The sequence below is a fragment of the Falco punctatus genome (genome assembly GCF_963210335.1).
Source record: "Falco punctatus genome assembly, chromosome: 10".
NCBI lineage: Eukaryota > Metazoa > Chordata > Aves > Falconiformes > Falconidae > Falco > Falco punctatus.
Genome location: NC_137590.1, coordinates 36082509 through 36097018, shown reverse-complemented (window position 1 = coordinate 36097018; position 14510 = coordinate 36082509). Strand labels below are relative to the sequence as shown.

The following is a 14510-nucleotide window of genomic DNA, read 5'->3' as shown; positions in this document are numbered from 1 at the left end:
TTGACTTGACAATGGTGGCGTATAAAGTAAGAATTTAGTAATTAGGATTTGCCTACAATATTGCCGTGGGAACTGAGCTCAATGTTCAACAAAAATCTTTAGATAAAGTAAGTGTGTATGCACAGAAGAGAGAACAAAGGGTAGTTATTCGGAACTGAAATTCAGCTTCTGTCATGTAAGAGGTATTTTGAAAGGCACGTGGCCTAAGCGGTGAGGTTTGAATTGAGAGCTGAGGACTTCTGAATTATGTTATTCTTTCATCTGGTGCTTGGCTTTACATGAGTCACTTCAACTCATAAGACCTTAGACCTTTTATCTTCTCAGTTTCTGGCTATCCAAGTGCTTCCCAAAGTGTCGTTACTGCCGTTCTACACTTTAGGAAATGGAGATACAGAGTGGAAGACATGAGCCAAACTGGTAGGTGTAGCAGGTTCTTCGTTCCTGGCCTTAAACTGTTTAAGTGTCAGGGAGTCTAGCATTTATAGCTCCCACCTATCCGATACTGACAGTCCGGTATTCTAGCCTTGAGAGAGTTTTTCTTCATATTCACTCTGTGCCTTACTTAATACAATGAAAATGCACAGTACAGATGGTGCCCTGTGTGTCTTACCCCTGGTAATGTAGAAAGAAGCAGCACTGAGATTTTGATTCAGTTTCAAAACAGTTTCCTTTACCTGCTGCACTTCATAGCCATTTCCTCCTGGGTTTTTCCACTCTGACTGTAACAATCACGGAGATGACACAGATTGCAGGGATTCAGGGCTTTCTTCCAAAGTGCTGTAAGAATTTCCAAATGTGCTGTATAAATGTTTGTTAGTGTTCTGATGTCCTCAAATAGGATGTCCAGACTCTGGCTGGGGTGAAGTACTCTTGCTTGCCTTTGAAGGATGGATGGCTGGGGTTATGCCTGGGATTTGTCTGCAAAAACACTTTTTTGTTGAACATTTAGGGTCTTGCAAAAAGGTGAGCAGCAGCTGAAGTCCAGTTAGGCAAGGCTTTGTTAGGGTCACCTAAAAAGCCAGTGTTCAAATAATTCATGTTGCTGCCTTTGTGTTTGACACACATGGTATTTTTCACTCTGCATTTAATTTCAGAGAAGCTGTTTTATTATGTGCATCAATTTAGAAGTACAGAATAATCTGCAAAAACAGCATTGTTTTTGTTTTGAGCTAGTCAATTCTCTCTCAGGGTGTATTACATAAAGTGTGTCTGATAAGTGACTCTACAAATGCAGGATATGATAACTTTTATGATTAGAATTTATTCTGAAATGTTCAATTCTCAATTTTCCTCCTGTTTTCATATCATTTAGCAACTGATAGATTAGCTTAAAGCTTCTGATTATAGTTGTCTTCCTGTAATATGTCTGTTTGGCTTTACAGGTTTTTGGGTTTTTTCTTTGGTGTGCTACCCCCACTGCTCACAAGCTTTGTTTCCCACATGTAATTCCTTTGGTCAAAGCCAGCTATATTCCATGGGTGCAGAAATGTTCATTTGTTAATTTTTACTAGATACTGAATTGCAGAGAGTGGATCAGTATTTCCCCTTCCCAAGTAAGCATTTTTGCGCAGATCTTTCAGACCCATCTGAATTAAGAACTGCAAAAGAACAACTTAGTGGCTGCCAGATTTGTCGTCTTTTACAGGTGTAAATGTTAAACTTCTTAAGTAAATAATTTTATAAAATTTATATTATTTGGCAATAAGAATCTGCATCTGCAGTCTGAACTTGGGGCTCAAGGGAATTTCCTCTAGTGCCAGGGGAGCATTCTAGAGTCCCATCAGTCTGCCTGTGCAGTGGCGAAGATAGTAATGGAAGAGATGAATGACTCTATGAGCATGCTGCCGCGGATGTGTAAGAGCAAGCTCATCATCAAATTTAAAAGGAGATTGAGGGTGAGGGCCTGATACTTCACATCGGAAATATTTTGATGACTGAGCACATAGCTGTTGTATATTTCATACCTGTTGTACTCACTAACCTACATACAGCGTGCAGTATGTCTTACAAAATTTATACCCTTATTATCCAATGGTATTTCTTGATACCTCTTGTTTTTAATGATTCATTCTGTATTTGACCAAAATGACAGACCTTTTTTTTTTTTTTTTAACTATCTAAAGACTTTTCCTTCCTTTCTATTGTTAAAGGTTCTATGTAATAAAACTCTTACTTTTGGAATGCCAGCTTTCTGTATTGGAATCTGGGTACCGTTTCGTGATTAGCAAAACCAAGCTAGTTTTAAACTTTTTTTTTTTAGTAGAAGAATTGCTTGCAGCTTTTAGTACCTTAGCGTGAGACCACTTGGCCAAACTTAAATAAGAGAGAGGCAAGTTGTGCAGTAGAAAACTTTTAACTACTTTTTCTTTCTGCTTGCTTTATAGGCTTCAGGGATTCACACATGCCTGATCATGTGTAGTTAATTTTAGCTAAAGTCTCTTTCTCAGAAATTTCTCTCCTGTTCTCCCTCTGTGGTACTTCCAGACTTCTCCTGGATTGTATCATTAGCTAAATTTTGCAGCAGAGACTTTTATACCGGCTGGGACCGCTCGGGTGGGGCGTTGCGGTAAGTCGTGCAGTTGTTTCCTGTTGGTGGACTAAGGGGCAGTGCCTGCTCCGAATTACCTGCCTGCTGCTCTTGCCAAGAACATCAATCTTCTCTTACTATTTATTATGCTACTTTATGAGCCTTCCTTTGAGATGGACAGGGTTGTGGGGGCTGATCTGAATGGGGGTCTTCATGCTCTGCAGCAGTTTGCCAGTTCTATAAATAACTGTTTGTCCACATAGCTGGTCTTAATGCCCATCTGCGTCAAGGAGAGCCACTTTCACCCCTTGCTAAAAAATTTATTTTGCCACAGTACTTGTGTTAACCCTGTGTAAGGACCTCTCTTTAACACTGAAACTGATTACTGAATTCTCTCTAGCTGCTTCTGATTTTAAAAACCTAGAAATCATTTAAGGTAAGTTAAAAATAATGCAGTTGAGCACTGTGAAGTCTGACACCAAACTCGCATGACATTAACTCTTTTAGACAGCCCTTCCAAAGAGTGATCTGTCTGTGTTCATTTGCTCCAAACCTACCTCCAGGAAGCTGCCCAAAGTGGGGGATCAAAGTGGGCAGTGTGCCAGAGGTTTGTGTTTCAGACAGTTTGGCACACACTGAAAGCTTGGTCTTTCCTGTACTAAGCCATGGGCAGATGTCCATTAAGGATGATTAGGCAAAATTTATATAAAGGCCTTGTAAAACCTTGTGTGGTTCTCCCCCCTCCCATCTTCTTACTTGAGAAGCTTTGTGTGGGCGTGTATTTTTTTCTAAATTTATAAACCCTGGCTTTTGCCCTTGTCCGGTAGAGACTGCTCACCCACCCTTTTCCGTTTCCAGGCGGATTGCTTTTCTGTTATTTCAGTTCAGTAACTTTCTCCAGTGCTGTCCTGTTTTGCTTATTATGAAGTGCTTGCAGTAACCCTTTTGGTGCTGCTGTCGTCTTTGCCTTAAAGCAGGACTGGCTGTTGTATTAATGTAAAAAAATATAATCTTTTCAAAAGCAAATTAAAGACCTCTCATGTGTTACGGCTTTCTGTTTGTATATAGGGAATGTGGTACGGCTTTCATTTGTATATTGACCGTTGTGGTGTCCCCGCACAGGATTTTTTCTTCTTTTCAATATGAAGCCAAAACCCCCACTGAAATGGATTTCTTTACAGCTTTGGCAACAAAATCCCTTCAGCTCTGAAGCTGAGGCAGCACTATCTTCATGTGCAGAATGAATTAGCAGAATTTGGGGAAAACGTTTCTTTCCAGCTATGTCTCAGAGTCAGTTTTCCTGTTCTTCTTTACTTTTTCGTTCCCTATCCAGCAACGATTGATACTGACCTGTAAGCTCTTTGTTTCCCCAATATCAGTGTTTAAATTAAGCCTGAATTAGCAAAGTGGTTAAGTAGAAGTGGACCTGACTGACCTACTATTTAATACCCTGTGTGATGTGCAAACTAATACAAAGTGCTGTAAGTGCATAATCAGACCAGAAAAGTAGACTCAAATTTGTTTCTTGTAACAATTCACTGTTTCATTGATTATCTTGGGAATTAACTTGGCTGGCCCTTAAGTGCAAGTTATGATGCAAGACAGTAGAAAACAAGGTTAAGCATTAGGTTAGTGTGTATTTTCCAGGAGAAAAGGGAGCAAATTGTTCTCTTCAGTTGTGGGACAAATGCAAATAGAGCTTTCAAAGGCATTGGAGGGAATGGGTCAAGGATACATGTGTAAAATAATACTAAATGTTGTAGAAGTAACTTCTAACACCTGGAAAAAGCCATGGCTCTGGAAAATAGGGTACATATGGGCACACTGTCTCCTCTCTCTTTCCTGACCAGATGTGGAGGACTGGGGTTGCTAGTGAGTGTTTCTTCTTAGATGTAGAAAGATGTTTCATTCATATGCAAAACTCCCTGGATGAATAATTAAACTCTGAGTGTACTGTAAGTCTTTCCAAGTAGTAGAGGACTAGCTATTCTCTTCTGTACCCAGCTTTTTACTTAACATGTACGTTTCCTTATTAAATGGAGATTATTTTTTTTAATAGTAATTGAAACGGGGATCTTTTAATGCTGTTTTCAAAGCACAGAGTGGCTGGGAGACGGATTAAAATGGTAAATCATCCATACTAATTTCTGTTATCTAAAGAACTGTACTTGAAGCTAATGTCCAGAATAACTGGGCCAAATGGTCTTGTTGAAATTCCCCTCAGAAGCAGAGCAGTAATTGGATGAATGTTTAGCCTGGGAACAAATAATCCATGCTAAAGTTTATGGATTCTGCTTAGGGAAGGGAATAAAAGAGAAGTGGGCTGTAAGAATGCTTTATTTGTCAGAAGGGATCTTAAGGGGACGTAAAGATGTTTTCCCTCCTCCCATGTGTTTTCACCGCAGTAATGATGATTCAGCTTGTGTATGCTCTCTGGAATGTGTACGTGTAGGGAGAGGAGAAAAGGTTTTCTTTAGGTGCAGCTACTTGAAAATAGTGTAGGAGATAATGTGTGTAGCATATTGCCTCATCATTGTTGCCTACTTCAGCGAGTTTGTCTTTATTTTCATGTTGACTAAAAATAAAGGGTTTTTTTATCTTTATTAACGAAATACATTTCTCCAGATGACCTCTCTGAAGCAGGAATTCATTGTTTCTGAAGCAGTCGTGTTGGCAAGTAGGCTTTAGCTGTGTTTCTGTGGTAAGTTCTTTTGTCCATGATAGCATTTTGGGATCCCAGCATCAATGTGGCTGGCTCTGGCTCCGATTGGACAGTTTATATTTAGTTGCTGGTTTCCTATAATAGTTTTCAGATGGAGATGTTAAAGAACACATACCCTTGTGCTGCTGTAATCCTTGACAGAGCATGGAGGGGTGAGAAAGAAAAAAGGCATTGGTGTCTTTCAGAGAAGCAGTTTGGAAAAAACAGCAGCTGCTTTGCAGCAACATCATGCTGAAATTTATTTTTAAGAGGTTAGGTAGCCAGTCAAAACAAAAGGCTCTGAAAATCCATGGGTATATTGCTTAAATTTTGCATCCAGAAAGGAGCTTAAAAAAAGCTGTGGGAAGGTCTGCTTTTTTTGTTAATTACAAAAATTGTGATTCTTCAGCTTCCAACAGTAGTCAATTGCTATTAAGTAATAGTCATCAGACACCACCTCCCAATAGCTCTTGTTTCATATTGCTGGCACACTTCCAAGGCAAATTAGTGGACACCCCATAACCGCAGTGTCATATATGCTTTAATTAAACTGTCAGGTGCATCTTTTCAGTGGGGCATGATTTATTTCACTTAAAACTGAAGACATGCCAGATTTACTCTGAGCCTGGGTTTAAGACCACCTCTCCAGAAATCTTGGCTTCTAAGAAGAAAACTTGAATTCAAGTGTGTGTTCGATTCTGGGGTTGCAGAGCATTTAGAAGTGATCTTTACATAGCAGTGATTTATTAGCTTTAACTATTTTTTCTTCTCCAAGTTATTAACCAAATGAATCATCCTGGTTTTCTTTGATAAGCTTCCAAGAATGTGTTTTTGCTTTATGCAGGACTGGTAGGTAGCTGCCCGCAGGGACCTCACTTCTAGCTCTTTGGTGGCTGTAGTGACTCTGCGCTCCCTCCTGGGGACAGCGGGGCCTGACCAGAGCAATTGGAAGAATCGGACCCTGGTGCCAGCCAGGCGTGTTGGTGGGATCTTTGCAAAGTTGATGGTTGAGAAGAACACATGGTATAATTCTTCCCCATGATGCGTGTGATAAAAGCAGAGTGCTGCTACCACTGTGGTGGTATTGTATTGGACCTGTGTGCAGCCCTGGCCAGTATAACTTATTTTGAGGAAAAGGAAAGCATGCTGTAGTCTGGTTTGGGTTGAGCTGGTTTGCCTCATGTGGTTACACTGCACAATTTCTGTTCTTTCTTCTGGCTAGCAGTGGGAGCAAACCATAGAAAGCTAGGGATGAGAGACACCTGGAGAGGTCACCTAGTCAGCTCTGGAGCAAGATCATTGCAAAGGCCTACAATAATGGAGACTTTGTAATCTATTTCTATACTTAAAAGAAAAAAAACCACACGCCACCAACGACAAAAAAACCAAAACCACCCCTCTACCAAAAAAAATCTAATATTAACATGGTTTGTTTCTTGCTTAGCTCAAGTCCCTTTGTGATGGATAGAGCAGGAAGAACATTTTGTTTCCTTTCTCTTTACAGCAGTGTTCTGCATTCTCGGAAGGTGTTCCCTTGTTTTGCTCTCTGCTTTCTCATCTGTGAGATTAATAATATTTTTGGTGCTCTCTGGGTGCTCTCTCCAGCTAATTATGCGTTTGTCCTCAACTAGGGTGCTGGGGGATGGGCACGATACTCCAGTTTAGGCCCGATAGATGCTGGGAATTGCTTTCTGTCTTGCAGACGCAGCATATTTGTACAGGTCAGTCTTGCTGCCTTTTATCAACAGTACGACATAGTTGATTTCTTCAGCCTGTAGTTCATTGTAACCCTTTTTTTTCTCTCAATATTTGTGATCTAATCAGTCCCTATACAAGTATGCCTGACTACACCTAACCGTGTAATGTTGGGCACCTAGAAAGAAATCAAGCAGTTTTGGGTTTTTTTAGGCTGTTTTTCTGTAACTTAAATTTTCAGATGACAAATTTGAAAGAACAACGCGAAGATGGGTTAAAGATAAAAATTCAGCTTAACAAACATTGTCATTTGGCAGTGTGATATTTGGGCCATTAAAATACAGAATAATGTTGTACTTGGGCCAGAGTACTGTGGGACCCTACCCATTGCTTTCTTCTGTGTAGGTAGTGAATATTGAATGTTTCTATTTGGCTAGTGTGCAGTTTTCCCATTATGCTAGAGCAGTTTCACCTAGGCCACAAGTGACAGTCCTTTCAACATTCATTGTTAAAAATGTTTTTCACGTGATTTATTACTTGAGTCAGTGCCGATTTGCTCACAGACAGTAAATGATCAGCAATTATCTGGTGTAATTTTTGCTTTGCGTGGTAGATTCACTCCTCTGGTCCAGATGTTCAACTGTGCAGCTGTTTAGTTCACAGCTCTCGGGGAAGGGTAGGGTGAACAGAAAAGGAAGGAAAACGGCCTCATCGGAGACAGTGCGATGGTGTGATTTATGCAGGGCAGCCTGCCCGAGACTGGGCTGCTAGAGGATATTTTTCTCTGCTGCATTTGAGCGTGACTTCACATCTGCCTGTCTTTTAACTTTCAACAAGGAAGATGAACCTTCTAACCACTAATTGCGTGTCCCTTTCCGCAGGTGTAGTTTCCAACTTGATATTAGGGGGAGAAAAACTACGGAAAAGTCTGAATGTTTGTTATTTAGGGCATCTTGTTTAGCTGCCTTGCGCTCTGACGGTAGTGCTGGATACTTGAGCGATAGTTGCAGCGGGCTCGTGAGAAGAGAGGAATAGATCCGAAGCTGCTTTCAGCCTGGGAAGCAGCAGCTCACCAGTAAAACACAGCTTTCTAACAGCATTTATTCTTGCACACTCAGGGAGCGGTGAAGGTGTTTTGTAAAAACGGCTTCTCCGTGAATTTTTGCTGCTTTTCCATGGTGGGAGGTGTGGTGGGGAGATTTTACACCTCGAGACTCTTGCTTGGCTGCAGGCAGTTTCCTCTGGGCTTCCTGCTAAGTGGCTCTGGTGGCGGTTTCACATTGTTCCTCTCTGATGACTCAGAGAAACAGGAAAGAGATCCCCTGGTGAACAAAAAGCGCAACCACCAGACAGGTGCCTGTATTCTGGTCTAGCAGAGGACAAACCACCTCATTCTGGATTTTTTCCTAAGATTCTTATCTGCAAGTATGAGACTCAAGAGGAATGGTTCATACACGCTGAATGGGTAAGAAAGAGCCTGCATCCTCTTTTGAATCTTCATCGTTAAAACCACATGAAAACGGAAGCCTTTGGTTTTCTTCCTAGTGATGGGGTATGTGAAATAATGACCAAGTCTTTTGTCTGAAAGAGCAGAGGATCACAGCATGTAAAATATGCAGCTTATTTAGCTTGCTTTTTACTGATTTTTTTTTTTTTTATTAGATTTACTTTTAAAGCATGTGCATTTGGTGGGGACAAGTTAAGAGTTGTCTGTGTGTTGAAGTAAGGTGGATCTATTCAGTAAAACCACCAAAGCATTAGGAACGGTGTGATTCCCGAAGAGATGGCTGCAGTCATTATTTTAAGCATTTGCCAGCAAGCAGCCTGGCTTTTGATATGAGCAAGAGCTGCAATCATTAAATGTGATGCTCCCTGAGAGGAATACAAATTACTTTAAATTTACTCAGTCTAAGTAGTTTCAAGTGCCTAAACCCACTCTGAGTTACTGTACTGATTTATTCCGCCCCCTCCCCCCCCCGTCCCTAAATCCTCTCAGTAACAGAGAATATACCATTACTGGAAAGAAGATAACCAACTAGATATTCCTTGTTTAAGGAATCTTTTTGTAATAATTGAAAATAGACAATTTTCAGGTGAAAGTATTTTTTTAATAATTGCATTTAATTTTTACTAAGGCAGATTATCGCATGCCTTCATACGGTGTGTAAGGTTTGTTTCTCAGCACAGCATACCTGACTGAAGAGGACCTGTACATCCGTGGTGTTGTGTCAACCGTTCATTAGTACCTGGCAGGTGACTTGACAAATGAAGAAAGTTGTTAGCCTTGGAGCGTCGTTCTGCTTTGCTGCTGCTACTTTTAACCTTCTGTAATGAGTAAGCATTGTGATAGTGCTTCACGGTGCGGTCGGCTTAGTGCTGCGTTCCTGCAAAGCCCAGATGTATTTCGGAGTACAGGTGTGCAGACCAGCCCAACACTGCCCAGTTGCTTGAAACTCACGGTCCGCTGTGCGCTCGGATGGCAGATGGCAGCACAAGCAGATCAGACAGGAGAAACTTCAGCAGTGTTGTTCAGCTGGTCTGCACTGCTTTTTGCCTGCCCTGGCTTGCACAATGCCACGTAGAAGGGTCCTTTGCATGGATGCTAACATCTTCCTGGTTTATCCTTAACTATTTAAATAACTGTAATAAAAATGCCATTATCTGACTGCTTACAAAATCAAACATAATTGAAAGTTACTACCTTAGAGTATTTGGTTTTAAGCTGTAAGATGAGTTTGTCACTCGACGGGATTTAGTTTGTACCAGATAGAGGTTAAGAGTATATTAGCATTAACTTGGTTTTTTTTTTGCAGAGGTTTTTTAACCCTTCGAGAGATTGTTTTAATTTAGAGAGTCCATTGATGTTGAAATGTAAAATGTAATAGATACTGCTTATGCTAAAGGAATCGTTTAGGTTTTAGTTATGGGAAGCACAATCTTTAATTGATTTGAGGTTTATTAAAAATGAATACATGGTACAGAACTTCAGGGAAATAAGTTGTGCAAGATCACCCTGTGCATCTGTTCTGCCTTGTTCTAACTTGCAAGATGCTGCATAATCATTTTAAGGAATTTCACTTGTTGTGGCCCAGTGCATACCTGGCATGACATTTTACGGCAAGCATTTAACTGGAAGTGTTGTATTACAGTGATTAAAACCAGTGGCACCCAATTGCTTGCATGAAAAAGAAGCTTCAACTGTGAGTTTGTGGGAGACTCCAATATTATCTGATTCTAACATGCTGATGTGCTTCGCTCTATTAAACAACAGATGCCGAGGAGTGAATTTATCTAATTAAAGAAATTCCTTTTATGTTTATCTCTTGCCTAGATGGTTTAATAATGCAAGGTAATGGAAAAAGAGCTTCAAGTATGTTTTCCTGTTTAGCCTAAACTTTTGGCGTGTCAGCAGAAAGGCTTGTTTTGATCTTTAGGGATTTTTGTTTGGGACAGCGTGTTCCACTTGCCAGGTGGAGCGGCTCCCTGTTGCGCAGGTCACTTCAGGAGAGGGGAGCTTGTTGGGGTGGAATGTTGTAGGGCAAAGACAAATGCTGCTGCAGCAGGTACCTGCACATGCCAGGGCCATAGCCACCATGGGATTACTCTTCACAGCCTAGTGCATGAAAACTGTGCGCTTCTCTGATTAAAGAGAAAAAGGGCGGGGGGAACTGGGTGGTTTGTACAGCCAAACGTGAGTACCTCAAACTCATCAGCATGTTCAGAGATGGAATTGCAGAGTATGGTGGTAAAGTTTCTGAGTATACTCCCAATCAGACAAGGTGGTGTTATGCTAAATGTATTGCTAAATAGTATTAAAGCTTAGTTGTTGTGCATCAAGAGCAACAGCAGGGAACTCTTTACATCAAAGGTCACTTTGTTTGCATCTTCCTTCTGTATTGAATCTTATTTTGTGAACTGGAGCTACTGAACTTGCAGTAAGTTCACTTTAGGGGGTGTAACTTAAGTGTTCATGAGGGAGAACAAGAACTCTGTTTGAACCCTCAATTTTTGAAATGAAAGTGTAACTTCTCCTTAGGTACTGTATCCAGATGTTCTTAAAAAGTAAATAAACCATGCCTACCTCATTATGTTCTCACAGATTGATTTTTATCAAGCTCTAGATGGTGTTTTTGTTTCAGGTGATGCTGATATCTTGGATGAGGCAACCAAAAAGGGTGATTGGAGAAGCCCAATCTCTAGGATACAGGGGTTACGTGAAGACTCTTACATCTTTTGCATAAAGATGCTCACTTTTCCTTTTAATAGTTCTGTCTCTGGTTTCATAAGGTACTCCCCGAAACTGCAGGTATTTGGTCCAGAAAAGCTTGATTCTTGCTTTTCATTTTGCTTGTCAACAAGGAACTGTAGCAAGAGTCATCGCAATAATTGGTTTTTTTGTTGTGTATGATCTGGTCAGGCTCTGACTACACTTGGAAACTCATAAAGGGGAAGACTGCAAGGGGAGCTAAGATACTGGAAAACATTTTCAAACCCAATACCGGTAAGAAGCTCCCCCTGCTTGGACTTTTGCCTGTTCTGTTGTGCCACAGCTAGACTATGTAAGAACTGTACACATATAAACTGGGAGCAACTGAAATCCAAAACTTCACTTGGAAACTGTGATTTACAGGTTTTCTTTGAGTGGGTCTTGCTGGATGTGGGCATGTTTGTTCTTGCTTTCTGAAGCGGGTAATGATTAAACGTTAGTGGAGACAGGGGTATTTGGTGCTGAGATTCATCGGAGGACACTGAGTTAGGAGACCTCCCTTAACTTGCTGAGCCTGAGGTAGAAATCTTGCCAGCATCTCTTTGACAACATTAAGTCAGCTTTGCTGTTATATGCTAACCTGCAGTGTGCTGATTATATTTCCTTGCATTGCAGAGTTTCTTTTTAGCAATGATCTGTTTCAAAGGTCATCTTAACTTGGGGGAGATCCCTTTATTCGGTTGGTGCTTTGTTTATTGATGGTGAAAAATGCACTGGCACTGCAATAATTTTAGCATCACTTTTTTTTTCTCTTTGCAAATGCTTTTTTTTTTTTTTTTGTCTTCCCATGTCCCTTTAGTATTTGGAATTACTGATAGTGTAAGTCTTTGCATACTGGTAAGGTGTCAGATAACAAATACTGTTTATTACACATCTATTTCCTCTTTTTCTCCTGATGACTTAAGTTCAAGGAAGGGTGTAAATCCAAGCGTGCATTTCACAAGATGTGACCTCAAACACACCCAAAACAAATATGCAGCTTGAACTTTGGTGGTGTGGTCTAAGCTTCCCGTGCCTTTTAGAATCATAGTATACAGGCTTACAGACTCCTATAACCTCTGTAGTAGCGCAAACGGACCCGTGCCCATGCTGTTTTGCCTTCACAATGGCCATGCCCACTGTAGGAAAGCTTTGCTGCAGTGTTAAGTAGATTGTGCAGTTATAGAACTGAAGAGCTCCTTTGGACAGCTGGCAACTTGCTGATCTTGCTTCAGATACCATAGGATATACTGATAAACGGTCTGCTAGGTAAAACTGCACCCAAATCGGGATTTCGGATGGCCCTGGTCAGTGAGCCCGTGTGGTGCCGCCTCATTCTCTTCTGCTTAGCACTGCAGTTTTGACAAGGCCATGCAGTGTGTGCTTGGTCTACAATATTTTCTAAATCAGTGCATGTTTAGAAACTCAACAACTGTCTTGAAGATCACTGTTTAAAACTAAGCAATGGTCTCTGCAACTCCTGCATAGTGGCCAGCCCAAACGCAGGGGGATGGAAACTGAACAGCATCAACAAGAGCTTATTTGTTGAAACAAATATGTAGCACAAAGTAAAATGTTTAAATGTTAATCAAATCAGTTTTACCTTCTCATCATTACTGTGTGTGATTCTGCGCTGCTTAATAGTTGCTGTGGCATGTTTTCCTGGGACGCTAAGGGCCACCGGAGCGTGGCTGGGTCACGCGTGCAGAAGTCTGGCAGGGGTGAGAGCTTTGAGCATGCAGGGTTTGCAGCTCGCTGCTCCGGGCACTTGCTCAAATTTTGAAAAGTTTGTGTTAAGCTTGTGTTGTTGGTGTTCCAGCTGAGAATTCAAGCAGTTTGACATCTCCCTTCCCAGTGCTGCCCTGGGCCTTTCTGAAAATGCTCTTTGAGTTCTGCTCTGCATGGAGACTTTTTTTTCCTGCATTCATTTCAGGACTATGTGTACATGAAAGTGATTATATATAATCAAAGGCAGAAGTAACCGATCCCTTGAAACAAATTCAAGTTGGACAGGGACAAAATACTTAAGAATATCTTAAAGATTAATGGATGTCCAGCTGACTGATAAAATATTGCTGGCCCCAAGATCTGTTTCCTCTGCTCCAAGTCGCTGCTTTAAACTAATGACTTGATCTTGAGCCAAGCACTGAAATTGAAAAATAAATTATTTTTCTTTTGTGTTTCCGTCTTCTGCTGACGCAAAGCAAGCCAAGGAGAAAAAGTAGTGTCTTATGTTTGTTTTGCCCAAAAAAGCAGAAATCGGAAAGAGCATAATAATAAGCCTGCTTCAGAAGGCTTTTTTTTATTCAGTATCGTTGCAACTACAGGAAAAATAGCATTAAACAGCTCATGAAAGCCCATTGAAATAGCTCCTCTGGCAGACATAAGTACTGCGAACACCCAAATATCTTATCTGAGGAGAAGCAGCTGCTTGAACTGCTTTACAGTCCTCCCAAATCACCACAGTTTGTCATGAAAAAAGGGAAAATCCAAGGGTAGCAGTACAGACTGTTATCCTTGGAAAGCACAGCCCAGATTTATCAGATTAAGGCCAAAAATATAGATTATCCACTTCAGTTTTTGTTGGATTGGGAATCCATTTTTTGCAGAGTCGTCTTTAGAATGCCTTATGGTGTCAAAAAATGTAAGCTGAGGTGCCGGGCCAGCGCTGCTGAGCGAACTCTGCCTGACTCCAGGTGATCCTGGTGCTTGCTCAGCTGCCGCCGGCTGTGCTCAGGTGTGGCTTGGTTAGGGGTTTGCTCCTCTGCCTGCTGAAGCTGACTGGTTTCCTTTCAGTCCGCTTCAGCCAGCGTGAGGTGGCTCCTCGAGTGTCATTACAATGCCCCTTGTTTTGTAAGGGGAGGGCTACCGCAGTGTGTGGATGTAGACCGCGATCTGGGGACCTTCTGCCTGCTCCGAGGACAGCCCAAACGTGGCATCGTTCTCACGCACAAGCAGCACAGGTTTCCTTTATGAAAGACTTCCCCATAGATCTCCCACGCCGCTCCCCTGCATCCCGTATTTACCCTCGCGTTACTGCCTGGTGACACAGCCAACGATGGGGACAGGATTTCAGCCCGGCACCTCTTCCCCGCACGTGGCAAGCGGGGGGACCAGGAGGGGCTGCTGGCCGTTCCTGACGGCTGCTGCGTCCCTGCGCCTCGGCGGGTCCCTGGCACGGGTTGTGGACCCCTTTTCCCTGCTGCTGGCGGAATGCTGCGAGGGTATGGAGCCATCCAAAGCTGCAGGAGAGAGGTGGTGAATGCTGGAAAGCAGCAGCAGGGCTGATGGTGGTCTCGCTGTCACCGTCTGGTGATAACTTGCCACTTGCAGCAATCCCA

General features: G+C 41.8%; 1 protein-coding gene across 3 annotated transcripts in view; it reads left to right on the top strand.

Moving 5' to 3' along the window:
* The window catches only part of MOB2 (MOB kinase activator 2), a 79278-nt gene that overhangs the window by 11736 nt on the left and 53032 nt on the right, over positions 1 to 14510 (top strand). Inside the window, exon 1 of one of the 3 annotated variants that reach the window (XM_080405940.1) lies at positions 8256 to 8388. The exons of 1 other annotated variant lie outside the window; for it this stretch is intronic. In XM_080405940.1, coding sequence (XP_080262066.1) covers positions 8351 to 8388 — 38 coding nt within the window. In that variant the 5' untranslated portion in view covers positions 8256 to 8350. Of the gene's footprint in view, positions 1 to 8255; positions 8389 to 8453; positions 8476 to 14510 lie in introns of those variants that run through there. One more of the 3 variants, XM_080405943.1, reaches the window with a different exon arrangement.